The sequence below is a fragment of the Euprymna scolopes genome, chromosome 2, assembly GCF_053919585.1.
Source record: "Euprymna scolopes isolate OS-2025 chromosome 2, ASM5391958v1, whole genome shotgun sequence".
Taxonomy (NCBI): domain Eukaryota; kingdom Metazoa; phylum Mollusca; class Cephalopoda; order Sepiida; family Sepiolidae; genus Euprymna; species Euprymna scolopes.
This window is the reverse complement of record NC_136483.1, coordinates 173,129,994-173,151,843: the sequence shown is the minus strand read 5'-3', so window position 1 is coordinate 173,151,843 and position 21,850 is coordinate 173,129,994. Positions and strand designations below refer to the sequence as shown.

Below are 21,850 nucleotides of genomic sequence, written 5' to 3'. Positions count from 1 at the left end.
ACTGAAACTGGTATCTTCAGACAATGCTCACCTGGAACCGTAAAGAATCAACACCTCTATCCACTGTGCTTTGGGATCCTTGAATACACTATTATCATTCTAGAACACAGTTATTTGGAACTGATTGTTGATCAATGCCTTTATCCGTTGTGTTACAGCTTTAAATAATACAAATTCTCAATGTTCATCTACAAAAACTCTGAATAATAATAGTTTATCTGAATATTTTCTTTAAATTCTGTTTGCAATTCATAATGCTGTCAGTTGTTGACTTCATGAAAACGTGGATCAGCTCGTTAGTAGCATCAGGTGCTCTTATAAGAAAGGAGCCATATCGAACACTCGTTTAGCAAAAACCACTGTTAACAATTTTCCCCTACTCTCTTTCTGTGCCTAAAACTAAATGCAAATTCCATGACACTCATCAACCGTGGCCTTCAGGCCTTGATAAGGGGTGACTCCCCTGTAAAAATAGATAAGTGTTTGTTTTAATTTCTAGGCTCGTACAAGTAAAACGATTTCACAGTACATTGATTAGCTTTCATTCAACATATTTTGGAGCCTCACAACCAAATGATAATATTCCACATTCCATCCTTTTTCCTGGTATTTGGTCAGCAGATCGCCACATCTTTCTTATTTCCTGTTTATACAGTTGCTAAATTATCCTCCAAGGTAAAGTCAGCTCCAACATAATACCACATTTCATTTCTTCACTCTACACGACAAGTTGGGAATCTATGAAAACATGCTAACATTCATTAACAGCATGGGGATATTAGCAATAATAATATTTCATCATAAATAACTGGATAAACATGTGAACACCATTTTCAAAACTGTAAAATTATCACAACAAAAAGTGTTCTATTTTAACACTGTACCACACTCTAAAATAATATTTTACATAACGTGATTAGTATTTAAAAAAATAAATTAACTTGTTTGGCCCCAAACAAAGCATATTGTTACTTGAATATAAAGGGGCTACTAATTGAGAGCATGCCTAACAGGGGACTGTTGGATGTTGAACACCAAGATGTCTGTTCACATTACATTTAATTTGTGCATGTTAGTACAATCAGGGAAACAGGAAACAGTTTGGGGGTGGAGGGGGCTTCCAAAATCTAGCACTCTGAGGGAAGAAACTATTAGAGTAGAAGTATTTCCAGCATATAGGTACCTCAACAGTGGGGTTTCAACTGCTTCCCGGGATAATCAGGAGTATTTATTATGAGAGAGCTATGACTTCATCTGAACACATTCTATTAAAGTGTTTGTAAAACGGGCACAGAGATGCAGCATTGTGGCAATAAGACAGAGGATGGAACTTAGCCAATACAGCCAAACCTAACCTTAGATTTTAGATTCTTTTTTTTGAGACCCTGTCTAAGAGGCAGAAACTAGTGGTAGATGTACCATCCCAGATGTGGCAACAATACCCTAAGCATGGGCGAATGCTGGCTTTGTAAAGGTATAAGATATTGTCAGGTGCAAGTAAATTTTTAGCATGGTAAAGTGAGCCTATATTTTTTGCATCTGTCTTAACGCATGATTTTATTTATTTATTTTTTTTTTCTTTCAATTAAAACAAGTTTTTGTCAAAGTCTTCATTTGATATGTTTGTCCTTTTGTTTCATTTTGCAATTTAAATAAATTGGATTTGTCATATTTTGCACTCAAACTCTCCAAATAAAGTAGGAAATAACTCCCTCCCACTACCCACCCTGTCACTCCATTGTTTCTTTGTAATCTTATTTTATATCTTTAGTTTCCAGCCAGGCACGCCAAATGAGAAACGCAAACAAGTGAAATGGAAGCAACTTCGTCAAGACGGAGCCATTATCTCCAATATCCAGCCCAACAATAACTATCAGCTTACTCCAAACCGAGACCTGAAGATTAACGAAATCAGCTTAGAGGACACAGGCCAATTTTTCTGTCTGGGAAACAATGAATACAAGGCCGTTTACCAAGTAGACGTCCACAGACAGCTTGATTACAGGATAGTAAGGAAATTTAAATGGCATTCAACTGACTAATCTACAGAGAGAGAGACTTTTAAAAATTGTTAATTTTGCAAGCTTTTTAGATTTCTTTAAACAACATTTCTTAGTTTATATGTATACATTTCCAATATAAATATTTGGAGCTTTTTAAAACCTCTCTATTAGTGCCTAAATCTAAACGCAAATGCCATGAGCAAAACTTCTTTCCTAGAATTGCCCACTTGTGGAACTCTGTTCCACTGATCTACCACCCAGCCGACTATAACATGATTATCTTCAAGTCCAATGTGAACAAGTTCTTGCTATCCCGTCCCCTAAAATAGTCCAATTCTGCCCAATTCCCAACAAAAACGATCACTGAGCTGTCGTTTCAGGCACCTTACATTCATTAACCTTTATCCTCGAATAATCTCCAGGCCTTGATAAGTAATGACTCCCTTGTAAAAAAAAACAAAAGAACTGTACAATCAGTTGACAGTCAGCAATGTAAACATGTATAAAAACACTAGACATTTTTAGGCCAATAAAATACGGGCTAAAGTTACAGCCTGTTGATTTAGAATCAGTACTTTATTCCAAATTTGTAGCTGAATATAGTTAATTTTGTGCTCATTTTGTGTCAAATACTAATCCCTATTAATACCTAACTATGCATCGAATGTATACCATAATACTTAGTTTCCTGCACTTTATCATAACAAAAGTCCAAACAAAATTTCAACTAGATTGGCCCATTAGTTTCTGAAAAAAAGTGAAACTTAAATACTAATCCCTATTAATCCCCACTGTAACTCAAACAAATACCATAATACTTAGTTCGCTGCACCTTATCATCATAAAACTCCATACAAAATTTTAATCAGATCAACTCACTAGGCTCAGAGAAAAAGTGGAATAGGCAAACAGACTAAAAAATATAATATAGATATAAAAATATTTTTTTTTAAATGTATACATACAAAATTAGGAAAAGATATATCCTTTTTTTTTTTTCTAGCCATATTCTTGGCAGATTTTATTTTTAACTTATTCTGGCTGCATGATTTATTTGGGAGTTCTGGTAAAGAGATGGAAATATTGAATTTTTTATCAATCTGTGGAGACACATTACAATGTTGATATAATTTTATTCATAGCGCAATGGTTAGAAGCTCCGACTGTCGTTTGGGTGATCGGGTTTCGATCCTGGCTTGAGGTAGTTGCTTGTCTAGCCGCACTGATGGGCTGTGAAACAGCGAAACAGTGTGTATATGGATGACTATATATATATATATATATATATATATAGATAGTAAGTTATGAAAATATATATGGCATTTCATTCTCGTGAGAATTTGTTAGGCTTACACATAAGCCTGATGAATTCTCACAAGAATGAAATGCAGAATATTCTGTGTAGCTAAATTGCCATATATATTTTCATAAGTTACTAGCTAGTTCTACCTATTTATTGAGCACTGTTAAGTAAATACTGAAAATTTACACATAAAATTATATCTTTGTATATCAATTTATGTGATTAAATGAAGTAGTCATATATATATATATATATATATATATATATATATATATATATGAGCAATGAAAAAGGGAAAATCGTAACTTATGTCAATATTTCATCATTACTGTTCAAAATGATGACTGAGAAAAATTAAGATTCAAAATATGTGATGCATCTATGAAGTAGAATAAATGCTTTTTTTTTTAATATAAATGTTAACAAATAGTAGGAAGGTACGATTGAATATGAATTGAAATATATCATGGTGTAAGAAGAGTTAACTTTCCATATACTGAAGTAACTCATTATCCAAAAAGAGAGATGCTCAATAGTTCAAAGAAAGCATCATTCTACTCATATATTGTTGAAGGAAAATCGATATATAAATATTATATCTCTTTATAAAATTTTATCTATTGTTGCAGGTGTTTTAATCAGAGACCAAGTAAATTAATTTGAAAATTTGTTTTGCTTGCATGAGGGAAAGTGTTAGATTTGAATGTCATAATTTTAATCACATATGGTGAAATATTAAACTTGTTCCTTTCAACAAAATTGGGGTGCCCCATCTACACTTGGTTCACAAACTCAAAAATAAAAATAAAATTTCAATAAGTTATTTTTAGGTATTACCTTACTAAGCAAATGTATCAATTTCTTAGATTTTTCATTAGTTTGAATTTTTCTTTTTTTTTATAGATCGAAAAAAATTCCAGCTTTTTGTTAGCCAAAGAACGTCTTCCAGAAAACAACTTGGAGTTGTTCAGCAGCTGGACATCTTGGACAAAATGTAGCCAATGTGGTAAGAAAGGAATACGCACAAAAACAGGAATATGCACTATCAAAGTGAGTGCCACATCAACGGATTCAAATTTCCATTATATAATCACCTAAATTGAAAGTGAAATCAGTATGTTCAGTTTAAATTCTGTTGTGGCTATTGTATTTTTTCACTAATACCTTTGCAAATTCAGGAGCTTTAAGTTAAAAATAGGTTAGACTAGATTTCCAAGCTCTAGAAGAATAACTACTGTAGTCGAAGGAAAACTCTGAAATAACAGCATCTACTAGTTCATTTGGCATAATGGTTAATGAGCTAGGAGACAGGGATTCAAGACTAAAAAAATGGTACTTGATGCCTTCTTGCTAAACACTCAGCATTATAAGGGGAGAATCAAGGTAAGTGGAGTAATCCTGACAAATGAGTGGCACTCTCCCCTGGAATTTTTCATTGGTCAGAACGACGATGACCATTTGATCATCATGGACAGTGGATGGACGACTCATGCTGAATTGTGGAGCAAGGGTTGTGTAATCCCACATAATTCCTCTCCTGATTTGGCACTGCTTGGCTCCAATTGCAAGGAGACCAGGACAACTGAAAACAATGCTAAGATAAATGGAGAGGACATACAGCGCCGGTATTCCCAAATATTCACCCATTTTAGTACTGATCAGTCTCAACGGATACACTTCAGTGAAGTAGATAATGAAAAGCAAATCTTCAGATCATCACCTATGCTCAACCAGTTAAATATTTTTGTAAAAAGCGCCAACTGTCATTAATTTGAAAATAAAATCATTACCACAAATTAAAAAAAAAACTGTTGATAAACGGATTCAACAAAAACAATGATTACCAGTGTTTACAACAGATTTGGCACCTTACCAACCTCTCATACACATAAGGTTCCACATATGACTTTAAAGCGGATCAGGTTGGGATATTCCAGGAGTGTAGATTAATCTTTTAGTTGCCATTAATCCCAAGTCAACTGACATCCAAAGTGTTAGTACCTATGATGATCCAATCTAAGACTAAAATAGAATTTCTCCTGTGCAAGACACTAAACTTCCTTGGACAAACTAGTGACCGATGCCCTGCTCTCTACTACGTCTTTACACCATATCATAGTAGGTGCAATCACTTTCCAAAGAAGCAACATTGCGAGCCTGTCTATGCTCTATCATTATTTTCATGGCAGATGCTCATCTTAGTTTCAATCCATGCCCTCCTCCTTGCCAGAATTTCATTAAAAAAAAACACACGTCTAGCTACAACCACTATCAACAATTTCCTCGACTCTATCTGTGCCTAAATCCAAACACAGATTCCACGAACAAAGTTTCTTTCCTAGAACTGCCCGTCTGTGAAATTCTGTTCTGCTAGCTTGCTTTTCAGCTGACTACAATATGGTCATCTTCAAGTCCAATGAAAACAAATTCTTGTTGAGCCAGGCCCCTTAAATAATCAATACCCAATTTCCACCACTAACAATTACTACGCTGTTGTCCTAATGATCACTATACATTCATCAGGCATTATCCTTGAGCGGCCCTCAGGCTTTGATAAGTGATGACTCGTTTATAAATTTAAAAAAAATAAATAAAATGAATCTACTCATTTTTTACTGAAATGCACCAAGATTTTCAGAGTTTATGACTGAATAACCACACTAAAGATTGGATAATTAAAAAGTAATAAGTCATTTTAATGGCTGAATTATTGTCAAGAGGCGTTTTTAACTTTATGAATGGGTGTTAATTAAAAATCGTCTGGTAGCCATGACAGTTCTGTTTTATTAAGGTTAGCAAGCATTTGCTCTCTATTGTGCAATATTTTAGTTTTACTTGAAACTTATTCACATTAAAAGTAAAGCATACACAATATTCGAGATAAATTGGATAGTCTGTTATATTTCTCTTTGACTGTCTACTACTTTTTCTCAGAAACTACTGAGCCGATCTGGCTGAAATTTTGTATGGCCTTTGTTGTGATAAGACACAGTAAACTAAGTATTTATGCTATCTGTTTGATACACAATTAGTGATTAGCTGAGATTAGACATCACAATATCACATTTAATAAACTGTTGTTAAAGAGATTTGACAAAAGCCATGATTGTCAATGTCTATCATAGATTTGACGATTACCAACCTGTCTATCAGTTCCTTTATTTCTCAGAAACTTATGAGCCGATCTGGCTAAAATTTTGTATAGACCTTTGTTGCAGCAAACTATGGAGACCATGGTTAACTGTAAAGAACTGGAATATTAAAAGAGAGTGATCTGCATCATCAGGATTAACGGCAGTTTCAAAGATTCAGAAAACTATAGCTGCAGTTCAGTGCTTTTTGAATATTTGTGTCAAATTGTTTCCCTTTGTATTATGATTAAAGAGTTCTGTTGTTTGTGTTAAGTTCTTAGAGTGATCTCCCTTGCTTGTTGTAGTTTTACAGATTGACTGAGAAAACAAAGATGGTTGTTTAGATAAATGTTCATGTGTCTATGATGAGTGTTATGTGATGAACAAACTAATACATTGAACGTCATGAGATATAAGCCGGAGAATTCTGACGGAAATGTGGAAACAGTGGCTAGCAGGAAGAAACATAGCAGACATTCCAACTGTGCTTGCACAACAAAATTTGTCAAGAAGCTGAGAAATATGTATGGCAAGATTCAGGCAAGGTAATGTGGACATTGCTAATATAAATCAACGTTAGAGTGGCAACTATGAAGAAAGTATTGAACAAAGGTATTCACTATTTCTAATACAAGAGTTGTACAAGCTAACTACTTGATGCCAAGGCCCGAGAGAACCACTTTATGAAAGATAAGAAACTCATCAACAATGTCAAACATGTAACTCAACCCTAAAGCCAATAAAGTCCAGGCCATTATTAAAATGGTCTTTTTCCTGTTGACCGCGATATGTTGCTGATTTTTTGCAAATCTACCTTCCAGGCTTTGCCTTCTCCCTCCGAGACTAATATGTCAGCCCAACAGAAAATAGGGCAGCTAATTCAAATAGCCTAGACTCTGATGGTCAAGGATATATCCTAAACTTGGTATGAAAAATAATTTCACTGTTAAAGGTAAGATTGACCCCCCCCCCTCGGTGTCGGTTGTAAAAAAAGTTTTAAACACAGACAAATATATATATATCACTTTAAAATGGATGACATTATAAAGAATGAATGAAAATTTTTATGATATCATCACTATCTTTGTGAGGTTATCCAGTGTGCATGGGAGCAAGATACAAACAAACCTTCCCAGGCTTTGTCTTCTCACCTATTGAGAAGCGATTAGTTTATTGCTGATCATCTGAGGTGCCTCTACTGGAGAATGACAACAGGGCTGCCCAGGTATTTTTAGCAGGCTATAGAGATCTTCCTCTAGGATGCTGGCTCTTCAATCTTATTTTCATACTCTTGTGTCACATCTTCCAGCTATGGGAGGGAGATATAAATAAAACCCAGTTGAGCTGGGATGTTCTGGTTCTCCTACGGAGGCTTAGGGAATTTCCTTCAAGCGAGCTGTATTTGGCAAAATATTCTCTAAAAGATGGATTCTGACTTTTGAGATATGTTAATTATTGGCCAAGATACGACTTTTTTTTCTCATCCTGAACAGTTTATCATAGTAATCATCATGTAGTCACTCACCATCAAATTAGAAACACTGTTGATCTCAAGTTGTAATTTTCATGCAACGATATTTATGCAGATCCAAATACAGAAACAAATGATGCACGCAAAGGTACAATCATCAGAACAACATAATTAAAAAGAGAAAAAAAAAATGAGTGTAGCAGACAACACATGCACAAGTTGAAATCAACCATAACTAGCTTTATGCAGTGTAACATCACTCACATGACTATTATTTCCAATCTACTCATATGCATAAGGCAGAATCGACTTGTGAGTAATAATAATTAAGGAAAATTTTACATGACCTGAAGTTATATATTGAGTGAGCACCAATAAGTCTGGGACAGGAAGTAACTATGAATGATTTAAAAGCTTCAATTTGAAACTATATTTCTAAATTTTTTTTTTTTTTTTTTTTTTTTTGAGGAGTGATTATTCGTATAACTTGGATTCCTTCAACTACTTTTCCCATCTTGAGTATTTTTTTTTTAGTTGGATTTTGTAGAATTGAGAATCTGCAGAAAATTTCAAACAGAACTTTTTATTAAATCCACAGGGAGGGTATGCTCTTACTCCATCAGCCATGACCGAGTAGAAGTCCTAAGTAATTTGCAATTCTACTTTGAGTATCGCCCACACTGAGGATTGAACCGTCAACCTCTAAAAGAGTGTAACTTACAACTGAATTTAACCAAGTACTTTATTCACTATGCTACGGGTCCTTGCGACTGAAATGTTGTGAAAATAACACTCAAGATGAGAAGAGTAGTCCGAAGAATCCAAATAATACAGTCAAATTTGATGTCTATAAAAATAGTGTAGATGGAGAACAGAAACATAATTATGGGGGGGAATCTTTTTAAATAGTAGCTGATTCGAAGCAAATCGACGGGAATCAGTAAAATGAGCTCTTAAAATATTTACCTGAGTAAAACTGAAGCTTGTCACTCTTCTTTAACACAAATTTCTAGCAAAAGCACAAGATGATATTATTATAATAATATTATAATAAGTACCTGTGTTATTTAAGTGTGATTAACAATGATCCAACTAGACATACAACTCCAAAAGAATGAATCCCAAGTTCCGTCCAAAGTCTTTAAAAACCTTCATGTTTTCATTTTTTAATCTTTTTATCAGATGCAATACTAAATTGGGTTTTCATCACTAGAAATTTTAACCCTTTTTTTTTTTTCATATAAAATTAATAAGGAGACCTGACGTTGCCCAGGATTATATGAGAATTAACAAATGTTTCACATTTCCAATACTTGGTCATCAACATCGGTGAAATCAACCATTCTTCAATTGAATCAATTGACTGCTTGCTCTAGTCAATCACCTACCACAGTGCAGCAAGAGGAAGCCTCCCACAGTGACTTTATTTACATTACACTGTAGAGAACCTACTGCTGATTTAAAAAAATTATTTTTATATAATGGCTTGAATTAAAGTTTGAAATGCAAAAGTCAAGTATCATAGATCAATAGTATTCTAAACAGAAAAGTTCATTTTGAACATGCAAAGAACCTACTATTGATTTTTTATGCTAGACCATTCTGCTTGTGCAGTGATAAAACCTTTCAAATGCACTTGTGATGTTAGGCTGTATAAGAATGGTAACTTTGCTTAAAATCAGACTGATTCTTCTTGAATCGGATTTTTCTGATTACTGATTTTAGATACTTATCAGAGGCATTCTGATAGAAAACAAGAACATTCCCAGACACATAAAGTTCATGTGCGCAATTAAAAAAAAATCAGTCCAGCTATTTTGGAGTCCATAGGGAACGAATTCAAACATATATATACACACACACAGGCAAAGTACTTTTTATATATACAATATGCAGGGTGTGGACAGTATTTGTTTACAATTTTCAATGCTAATCTTATATATATATTTTTTTTTTTACTTTCATTGTTAGTTTTTTTTTTACCTACCTGTGACGAAGCGAAAGTATCTTGTTCCAAGAATTACATGGGTTGATCAAGTGTTTGACAAAGAAAATCATTTTACATGACCTGAAGTTATATATTGAGTGAGCAACAATAAGTGATTAATGGAAATTCATAATCATTACAACATAAACCTCGCAAGTTAAAATTATTGTCGAGTCATTTACTCCCCACTTTCTTTTTGTTTTAGACTGTTTTCAAAATGACAAACAAGATAGCTGTTCTTTGGTTACTCGTAAAATTTGATTTTCTTATTTAAAGGTAAAACTGCTCAATCAATTTGTGTGATTTTTGGAGTATGATATTTTCGTTTTGTCACAAGTGTGTGCATCATGCACAATTGTCTTTATTTTCGTTTGAATGTAGAGGGAATTATGGACAAGAACCATTTTGTTTTAGCTCCTTACATCAAGTGGCTTCATGCCTTGTCTGGAGCGATTTTCATAAAAAATTTTGAACAGTATATTTCCATTCTTTTTTTTTGGCCAAATAGTTATAAACAATTTTGAACATCCATATTTGAGGATTAGAGAGTTCTCTTTGGAATCCATTCCAGAAGAACAAATAAGGAGATTCCAGACTTCCTCTGGTTGTAACTTGAAGGAGGAGCTCGGATCACCAGTGTTTTATTAAAATTAGTGATCTGCTGGACTTGTGTCCCTTGGACCATGTAAAGAGTTGCTTCCCATTGTTCGTGTGTGGGTTTGTGATGACAGGTTCCTTTTTTTAACTTAGAGTTACTTTCCTTTTGATCTATATATAAGCGAGTGTTTGTGTGTTTTTATCTCACTTCATCTCAGAATATAAACAAAAGACAGACGGTCTCTCTTGTCTGTGTGAAAAACTAAAAACATCTTAACATCTTAATTGATTTTTTTGTGTTCGCATCAGTATGACTTCCATTGTGAATCCTATTTAAAATAAACAAGGTATGTTTTCATTTGATTCTTTAAAAATTAACTAATTAACCATCATGTCTTTGGAGAACAAAGTTGGGAGACAGTGATGAAGTCCTGCAGCTTATTATAAGTGTGTCTCGAGACTGTCATCAAATATTAAGGCAGCTTTGAGTGAAATTGACAGAATAAGTCATGAAAGCAAACTAATCCAAGACTATATCTTAAAATATGAAATTACTGTCTTATTTGAATTATACACACTACTGTTCTCATCTTTAGTGTTATTCACATAAGATTACGATCAACGAAAGTTATGACCTTCTTCAGGTGTATCTTGTTGAACTTGGAAATCTGCATAGAATTCAAAACAGTAACCTTTTATTTTTTTTAATGGAATCCTTTGAGATGAGTAATTTGTGTATTTATATATTTGTGGACTGTTATCCTCATCTTCATAGTTGTTTCACGTTTCGGTCAACTTATCCTCTCGCCTTCTTCAGGTGATTAACCACAACGGAATAGGAATGCTGAGTCTCATAACTGTATCCCCAGTAATTACTGCCTTCCATAGTTATTGCTGTCTCACCACGATTCTACCAACAAAACCTCAGGCCTGCTTTGAGTAGGATTAAAACCACTATCTTCAGACAATGCTCACCTCGAACTGTAGAGATTCAATGCCTCTATCCACTGCGCCACAACCAAAATGTGATGAGACGACAACAACTATGGAAGGCAGTAATTACTGGAAATACAGTTACGAGATTCTGCATTCCTATCCCATCCGCAGCTAATCACCTGAAGAAGGCCAGAGGATTAGTTGGCCAAAACGTGGTGAAACAACAACAACTATGAAAATGAGGATAACAGTCCACAAATAAATAAATAGAAACCTTTTATTTACTCCACAGGGGTAGCATGATCTCAATTTGTCAGCCATGACTGGGTAGAAGTCCTAAGTAATTTGAAATTATATTTTGAGTGTCATTTGCACTGAGAGTTGAACCTTCAACCTCCAGAAAAGTTTAACTTATAACTGAATTTTATCAAGTACTTTATCCACTATGCCACGGGCTCTTGCAAAATTCAGAAACAAGAATATCATCCTATAATGGAGATTTGTATAATTTGGGGATAAAAAACTAGAGCATCTGTTTGGAAAGATATTTATTCTAGTACACACGACACAAAAATGAGTAAAGAATTTGAAGGGTTTGAAAGCAAAATTAGGTTCTTATTTAGAATTCAACATAATTTAAAAAATAAAAATACAGAAAAATATCCATGATTAATGTACCCATCATGGAATGAAGATATCATATTCCAAAAATCATGTAAACTGATCAAATAGTTTTATTTTTAATGAAGAAAATCAAATTTTATGAATATCTGAGAAGTAGCTGTCTCACCCGCCATTATGAAAAAAAATATCAAGAAACAAAGGGAAATAACTAAATAATTTATAGTTACTAAATTTATGTTATAATGCCATCAAATTCCCCAGAATTGCTTCTGATTTTTCTTTATAAAAATAAAACAAATTGATCAATTTATGTGATTTTTGGAATATGACATTTCTGTTCTGTGTAGGTAGGTATATCAAAGATTTTTCTGTAGTTTTATTTTTTTAAATAAGAACTCATATTCTTTAAACTGAAACATCAGATTACAAGTATATTAAAATCGATAGTTCAAAGTGGACATTTAATTTTCTTAGAAAATGAAAAAAGATCATATTTCGTAAAAATTAACTTGAGGTGTGATGTGATAGAGTGCGTAAAAAGTGAAACCTTTCATGGTTGTAACTTTACAAACTTGGAAATCATGTTCCACATTCAAACTATTCAATTATTTTCCCTTCATCTCACTCTTACACTCTGAATTGAGATTACAGAATCAGGAATCAATCTGCACAAACAGCAGATAACAGGAAAGTCTTTGCACGCAACTAATGGTACATGAAAGAGAAAATGAAAAGAAAATTATCTGAAATCTAATAATTTACCTTCAAACAGAAATACAATAATGTAAGGAAATGAACACAACTATATACACACAAACACCTCTAGCATTTTGGAAATGCTTCACCATAAAATAGTTTCATCACTAAAAAATATAACAATAAAAAATCAAAATCACTAAAGTGCAGTAAAACATCCTTATAATAATGGTGAGTCTTCCTGGCTTATCAGTAACGCTTTTGACTGCAGCCTCTGTGGTTGAGGTTTCAAAACTCACCTAACTCAACCAGGTTAGAAAATTAAAATAAAAAAATCTGTCAAGGAAAAAGAATAAAAACCAAGAGAAAAACAGTATCAAATCTTAAGCAAAGCCACCAATGTGTATATATATATATATATATATATATATATATATATATATATATATATATATGATTAGTTTTTTTGGAAAAAGAAATCCAGAAGAGTGCTCAATTAAAAGAAAAATCCAAAATATAAGAGTGTATTTATATTTTGTGTACAGAAAGTTGTTAGATGAGACAAGTCATTGGTACCATCGGTTTCAAGCCCAATAATGAGGACCATTTTTATTTAAGATATCCTTATCAAGCTCTCTTCAGCTAATATTCGTCTCTGGAAACGAATATTGGCTGAAGAAAGCTTGATAAGGATATCTTAAACGGTCCTAATTATCAGGCTTGAGACCGACGGTACCAATGAATTGTCTCATTTACAACAAAATATATATGACTATTTCATTTAATCATATAAATATACCAAGATATAATTTTATGAGTATATTTTCAGTATTTACTTCAACAGTGCTCAATACATAGGTAGAGCTAGGTAGTAATTTATAAAAATATATATGCCATATATATTTTCATAAATTACTATATATATATATATATATATATATATATATATATATACATACACACACACACACAGAGTAGAACACCGGGATACAGTGGCCCTAGGATATGTTTTTTTCAGGTTACGGTGTGGAATACAATGTTTTTCCAGCCTCTGGTTACTGTATTATTTATAATGTTATTTAATTATATACATGTGTATTATATACTGTACTGTATTTTGTTACTAATTTTTAATGCCATATCCCAAAATTCTACTGGATGTGTGTGTATATATATATATATATATATATATATATATATATATATAGAGAGAGAGAGAGAGAGAGAGAAAGAGAGAGAGAGAGAGAGATAAGATGGATACGTATTACAGTTTCCAAATATAAGAGACATTCTAGACACAATGATAGCATTAAAACACCTGAATTTATTCGACAAGTACAGCACACCATTGGTAGTAATCCTCTAAGATCTATAAAATTGATTGCAAAACAACACTGTATGTTAGAAGGAACAGTCTGAAATGTATACTTCACATTTTTATGATTATGATTTTGTTTTAGCCAGAGATGGAGTATCCTACCAGATGCCAAACATTCACACAACTATCTCATATATTCCAACCATCCCTTTAGTACAATTGTTTGTATCTCTTCTACACTTGGTTCACTGGATATATTTGCAGGGTAGATTTTTTTTCTTTTTCAAGAATTTGGTTGATCCTATAATTACTGGAATGATAGAAATCTTCCTAAGATTCTAGTTTCTTTTCATGTCGTGCATAAGACCTAAGTATTTGGTTATTTTCGTTATATATATATATATACACTGTATAAGATGACCCGTAAAGTTAAAAAATCATCTTTAAAAACCAATATTTCATAAGATGCTGGGTATTGCAATCTCTAGCCTAGGCTAAACAAACATGGTTTCATGATTTAGCAGTCGTTTTATGCAACCGATATATGATAAATTTGTTAAAATTTGCTCCAATTTTGTCCCTCGTCTTATCTGACGATCGCCTTATACACTGATAAATATATATATATACGAGGGGTGTGCAATAAGTAATGTCCCTGAACCACTTCCCATAGCAGTAGAGCAACAAAACTTGGCACAGTTATTAGTCTTTCTTTACATAGGAACCACCCAGAGTTATGCATTTCTCCCATCATTTGATGCAGCTCTGGAGACCGTTTTTTTTTTAACACGCAGGGTTGGTCCTCCAACCATGACGTGACTTCAGAAATCAAGGCTGCATCATCTGGGAAACGCTTTCCTTTCAAAAACAACTTCATGGCTGGGAATAGGTGAACGTCAGAGGGTGCAAGGTCAAGAGAGTAGGGAGGATGGGGTAGGATTTCATAATCACACGCCCGTGCTTCTGATATGTGGACCGGAGCATTGTCCTGCAGGAGGAGGGTAACTTTGCTGATCTTGCCCCGCCTCTGGATTTTGATAGCTTCTCTTAATTTCCTCAAAAGTGAAGCATAATAGGCTCCTGTAATTGTGGTACCCTTTGCCAGGAAATCTGTCATCACTACTCCGTCCTAGTCCCAGAAGACTATGAGCATGACCTTGCCAGCGGAGGGCTGAACCCTTGCCTTCTTTGGAGGTGGTGAGTCCGAGTGCTTCAACTGCATTGACTGGGATTTAGTCTCTGGATCATAGTGATGGACCCAGGTTTCATGCTGTGTAATCAGTCTTTTGAAAAACTTTGACTCATCTTCTTGGCACATCTCCAAATTCATCCTCGAGCATTCAACATGTTCCCGCTTCTGGAATGGTGTGAGCAACCTGGGAATCCATCTGGCAGACACCTTATGCATATGCAAATGGTCATGAATGATAGTTTCCACAGACCCTGTACTAATCTTGACATCTTGGGCTATTTGGCGAATAGTAATGCGCCGATCTTCCAAAATGGCAGCTTCAACTTGACGGACAGATGCCTTATCAATGGCAGAAGGGGGTCTGGGAGCTCTTTCCACAGACTTCCGGCCATGTTTGAATTCACAATGCCAGCGTTTTACAAGGTCATATGATGGGGCATTATCACCATAAGTTTCTTTCATTTCATCAAAAATCTCCTGTGGTGTGCGTCCTTTCAAATACAAAAACCGGATCACAGCTCGACATTCAACAGGTTCCATTTCACACCTGACTCAGTTCAAACACCTGTAAAACAGAAACCACAATTAGTTCAGAGCTGTAATTTGCCACATAAACCGTAGAGATATAAATCATTGCAAATGCAAAATTTTAGCAAAATCAGACAACTGGAAGTGGGTCAGGGGCATTACTTATTGCACGCTCCTCATATATATATATATATATATATATTATATATATATGTGTGTATATATGAAATTGGATGTGAGATATGTAAGTGTTTTTTTGTTTTGTTTTGTTTTTTTTTCACAATCAGACAGCACCTCAACTCACACATATTGTGACAACTAAAGACATGAAATCCTAAACCTGAGTTTTGCCTTCCTCTGGACTCCGCAGTAGATTTAGAGTCAGGATTCCAAATCCAAGTTACTTGTAAGAAAGATGGTAATTCCACCACTTGAGCTCCCACACTGCACACAAAAATTTTACAGCTCTTACAAACTATGGTGAACGACCAATCGTGGTATGTTGTTACTCTCCTTAACCTAAGGTGAAGTCATTTGATTAGCAGGACCACAGTTCAATGTCTCGCAGCAGGGTTTTACACATGTGAGGATGTTGCCATCCAGTATAAGAATCCAGTAAGCAAAGTGAATATTGAACTGAACATGAGGTATATTAAATAATTGTTGGGTTTTTTTCTACAATATATATATAGATATGCACATATATAGAGAAATTTTTCTCTCTACAGAAAATCTTCAAAGATAAGCCTGTGAAGCCAGTAGACATCTTAGCATTCTATCTGTTTGATGGAGGGGTGCCATGTCGTTCCTCAGTTATCCCAAAGAGTATTGCCCAACTCCTGCCCATTGCAAAACGCCAGAGTGAAATCCTTGTTTCGCCTTGTGCCCCACCATGTCCTACTACACCTGATGAAATGACAATCAAAGACAAACAAGGAAATATTATCTACGCCATACAACCCGGATATTATTCCATTCACAATAAACCTGAATTAGCAGCAACAATAAAGAGGAAAGTCATTTATGAGATGGAAGGGAAGCGGGTTTTGCTGAAGTGTCCAACGTGAGTATTTCTATTTTGTCATTTCAAAGGTTTGAATAAATACTAGAATCAACAACATCATATTTAAAAAAAAAAGTAACAATATTTTTAAAATGCCTGTCATAACTTCCTTCTTTTTTTGTGACCTGAATTACTCAACCCAGAATTTTGTTGACTAGTGGCCCCAAAAATACTCCGGCACCTGCCATCTACAAACATTAACCATCTGTTGCTACTAATTCCTTCACTTGCCAGTTTTTCTCAGTCCAAGGTACATTTGACTTTCACCGAAGATGATTCAAAGATGGATTGAAAACGTTTGTGATATTTATTGGACATATATTAACATTTTTGATTATCACAAAAAGATAAGGAAAATCGAAATAAAGATAATTATGCAGAAGCTCGCTATTATTTTTAATAATGTTTGTTTAAATGAAAATAAAAGTGTGTGTGTGTGTGTGTGTGTGTGTGTGTGTGTGTGTGTGTGTGTGTGTGTGTGTGTGTGTGTATATTTGTGGAGTAATAAATAAAATTATGACTTCAGCACTCTCAATGAATATCATTGTTAATGATATTTGAGATTCATCCACTTTATTAAGATAAACTATTATATTACTCGCCAAAGAACTCAGTCTAAGAGGATGAGAGTTATCAGATTTTATAAATTACACTCCCCTTCAGTTCTTCACCAATTTGAACGCACATATCTATAAGTGACCATGTCTCTTGGAAGGTCCGTTCCACTCAACTTTGTTCTTGAACATTTGATCTATAATTGTTTTGTTTATTTTTTTTAAAAATGATTGTATTCTTTTTTTTTTAATTGTATTTTGGAAACTACTGCATTTCTAACATATAAAATAAAAATAAAAATATAGAAGAAAAAACGTTTTAAAAGTAAATCTATAATATGCATGGAGGAAGAACAGATGTACATATATCTAAGATAATGGCAGAATCATTAGAATATGACCTCCAGACTATAGTGGAATGGGGCTGCAAATGGATGGTAACATTTAATGCTAGTAAAACTAAGCTGCTCTCCTTTAGCAATTATAAGACGCCTCTCCAACTCTCTATATCCATGACAAATAGCACCCTACCTGAGAATTCTACCTTCAAACTCCTCGGCCTAACATTTGTGGGCAATATGAACGAACAAATACATAGAGGACATTGCAAAGGCTGCTGCAAATCTATCGAGCTAGAAGACTACTCACACATGAGAGTATCCTGTACCTTTACAAGGCCACCATTCACCCATGCATGGAGTATTGTTGCCACATCTGGGCTGGTGCATCTACCACTAGTCTCTCTCTCTTGGATAACAAAAAAGAGTTGTCAATCTAATCAGTCTCACTTTATCAACTAAGCTCCAGTCCCTGTCCCATCACCGCAATGTTGCATCACTGTGTCTGTTTTACAAATATTTTAATGGAATGTATTCTGATGAACTTGTTTCACTTGTACCCTCTCGACGTACACATCCCCTACAAACCCACTTAGCGATAAGATCTCACCCCTTCACTGTTGATGTCCCTAAATGCGAAAAAACTTTCTATTCTAATAGTTTTTCCCCTCGAACAGCTAGACTTTGGAATTCCCTTCGTGCTACCTGCTTCCCTGGCTGTACTGATATGCAGAAGTTTAAATGTAACATAAACAAATATCTTGTTAATCTTTTCTAGACATGGCCCCAAATAGTAGCCCCTTACGTCCAAGCGGCGATATGCTTTGTAAGGGGTGAACATGAGTAAAAAAAAAATAAATAAATAAAAAATAAATAAAAAATAAAAAAATATGCAAAAAAATGTTCACTGAACTTTCGAACTGAACATATCTTTTATTTACTTTATTACTTGAGGGTGAGAAATAAGCCATCATTAAAAATTAAATAACGATTTTTTGGTTTGTAAATGAAAGAGGCAGAAGTGTCGTTTTTAAAGCCTTGCATTTCCACACACATTGTTTGTTTTTAAATATAACTCCTTTCCCTTCTCCTCTTTCCATTTACGAACTAAAATTTAAAATAACACAAAGTAGTTATTGATTTAAAAGGGATTTTGTTTTTTTAATTATTAGCAAATGAAATGTACAATGACAACTGAGAAGGCTGAGAATAGTATTTACGCCATATTTCAATCATCATCATCATATTAAGTCTAATGGCACGCATTACAAGCTGGCATGCATTCGACAGCTTTTAGTAATTGACTAACAAACTTATCTCTGACCAGGTCTTTATGTATCCCTCTTTCTCTCAAGTCCATCTTTGTCGATTCCTCCAATGTCTTCTTTGCCCTTGTTTTCCTTCCTCTTTGAATAAATGTCACCTAAACGATTCTATATCTATTAAACAAAGAATGCTCATCCATTCTTTCAACATGGCCATTCCACACACACCTCCTATACTCTCCAAACTTTATCTTCCTCTGAGGTCATCAGTTTTAAGCTTATGTTTAAGTTTCACATTACCCATCCATCGTATCATTCCTATATGCAATGCATATCTTCATATGAGATATACTGCTACTGTTTTTTATGGAAAGATAATTTTTAAGAAACACAAGAGGGCAGCTGAAGGACTTTTTAACTTTGGAAAGCAATCAAGATTGAATCTTGATAAAAGTACTGCTCCCCATCACCTCATTGGCTTACGGTCAGGAAGGAAATCTGATGTGCAAATATCTGCAGAATTTGACATCCATTCTGATAGATAGATAATTATAGCAAGAGTAATTCTGAAATATTTTTATATAAAATAGTCGAACACAAGCTATGAATATAATCATTTTTTTTTTTTTTTTACATACTTGTACAACATCTTTTTCTTAAAAAATTGTTTTCGTCACTCAATATTTTTGATTCTTCAGAATACTATTTAGTAAACATATTTTCAAATTATAATAAAATAAATTTTTAAACAACAAACATTTTTAATGTTTAGATAAAAGAAAATAGATGGTGCATGGTGAGTTGATTTGGGTAATCTTCGTTTGTTGTTCATAAATGTAAAGGAGACCCATTTTTAACCCTTATCATTCCAAAATTATTTTAAAATAAACGACCTTAAATCATAAAATTATCTTATCGGCAGGGCTTATGGGTAGCAACTTATGACTGAGGATGAAATTCAGATGGCTGAGCAGCTAATAACTATGGAACGAAAAGGCCATTAGCTGCAAGACTTCACTTTGGCCTTTACTTGAACTAGATAAGAAGTTGAATAGACCTACTTTGATCAATCAGCTGATAACACAAATCTCTGCTGCATATAACCCATAACTAACAGCTTACACTCCCTCCCTCTATCCATTATTGATACAACTAACACACATTGCCAGATATATGACAGAAATCAATTTGGCATATTGGAACTCGGCATGGCAATAAAGCTGCAACAATCTGATATATTTCAATAGCAGAAACAATCAAGTGATGACACTCCTACGAACGAGTACACATTTCATGAGACCTGTCATGGTCAAGGGTTTATGAAAACGGCCAATTATTGATCCAGGAAATTATTAAAGTCAAACCACTAAATAAAATTACAAAATCTATTTAAAAGGTCATAGAGGTTATTTCATTAAATAATCCAGTTTTGGTGATTTTATCAGCTGCAAGATTGATGGAAAGGAATTTAATTAGAATAATTGATTTTGTTTCATTTGCAGCACAGAAAGAATGATAAGATGGCAAAATGGCACTGAAGCACTTAATTTCATGACTTTAAGAAAGAAGAGTAAAGGAAGAATTTTCATTGATGGCAATAATTGGTTGCATATTAAGAAGATAACACTTACAGATTCTGCCATCTACAGGTAAGATTAACCTTTTATATATAAAGTGAACATGTCTGTGTGTGTGTGTGTGTGTGTGTGTGTCTGTCAATAACTCTGTCAATTTTTAGTCTACAAACTCGAAATTTGCTATACAGGGTACTGAGATTTGGGAAAATCGATGTGATTGGTTTTTGGCCAGAAATTTGACGATAAAGGGGTCAAAGTTCAACGATTTGACATTTGAGAACTCTACAAAACTCCACCGACAATTTTGGGTCTACACACTTGAAATTTTAGATATAGGTTTCTTGGACATGGATCTAACTTAAGAACTTGATTTGAGCCCAAAATAATAAATTTGAAGGGGGCATAATAGGGGTCAAAGTTAAAAAAAATTGACCTCTGCGGTCTCTTCCAAATTACTCAGACAATTTCTGGTCTAAATATTTGAAATTTTACATAAAGGGTATTCAGAGATAGGGCAAGTTTTTTCATCAGTTTGGGTCAAAAATTTTTAGTTACCAATATATAAATGTATGTATGTATGTCTGTTTGCATGTCTGCCTTAAACTTTCAATAGAGGCGACGGATTTTACCTAGATCAGTATCGTTTTAAAGTTCGACCTTTCATACGAAAAATATCGAAAAATTGGCTAAAAACATTAATATCTTCCCTTCAACTAGGCACTTTTCTACAGGGGGGGGGGTCACTTTTTTCGCCGATATTTTTTAAAGTTATCCTCTCCTTTAGATTGTCTAGCCTTAATTTTAAAAAATGTCGCTTCCGGTTTGGCGGTGGTCGTAACAGCATAAACGTTAGGTTTTACCCCGTTCTTTTCCTCCTTTGCAGTACGGGTTCGAGCCTGCCTTCCGACTACCACTTTTTTTTTTGTTTTTTTTTTTTGCTCAACATACACATCCAAACACCCGGGCAACACCAGGCTGAAATGCTAGTATATATATATAAACATACATACATACATATATGCACGCATGTTATATGTATGTATATAGCTGATTACAACGATTAATATACATGACATGAAACTACGGCACTAACTGAAGGCGAGTTGAACCAGCTTCCTCCAAAGGAGTAAGTTTCATGGGAGTATGAAATTCACAAGCAGCTCCCAGTGGCATGTATATCCCCATTAGGGAAGATGACAATATTAGGTTTTTGTAACTCCTGCAGGGAGGTGTCGACATCGTCCTACATAGTGCCTGGTATTCCCAA

At 34.2% G+C, this 21,850-nt stretch overlaps 2 protein-coding genes across 31 annotated transcripts in view; one reads left to right on the top strand and one right to left on the bottom strand.

Annotated features, from left to right (window-relative positions):
* LOC145298823 (uncharacterized) overlaps nt 1–21,850 on the bottom strand; it is a 433,166-nt gene that overhangs the window by 176,020 nt on the left and 235,296 nt on the right. The gene's annotated exons all lie outside the window — the stretch shown is intronic.
* The window catches only part of LOC145299122 (uncharacterized), a 29,672-nt gene that overhangs the window by 2,486 nt on the left and 5,336 nt on the right, over nt 1–21,850 (top strand). Inside the window, exons 2-5 of one of the 2 annotated variants that reach the window (XM_080144375.1) lie at nt 1,772–2,009; nt 4,210–4,356; nt 16,515–16,849; nt 20,509–20,655. In XM_080144375.1, coding sequence (XP_080000501.1) covers nt 1,772–2,009; nt 4,210–4,356; nt 16,515–16,849; nt 20,509–20,655 — 867 coding nt within the window. The remainder of the gene's footprint in view (nt 1–1,771; nt 2,010–4,209; nt 4,357–16,514; nt 16,850–20,508; nt 20,656–21,850) is intronic. The other variant, XM_080144376.1, reaches the window with a different exon arrangement.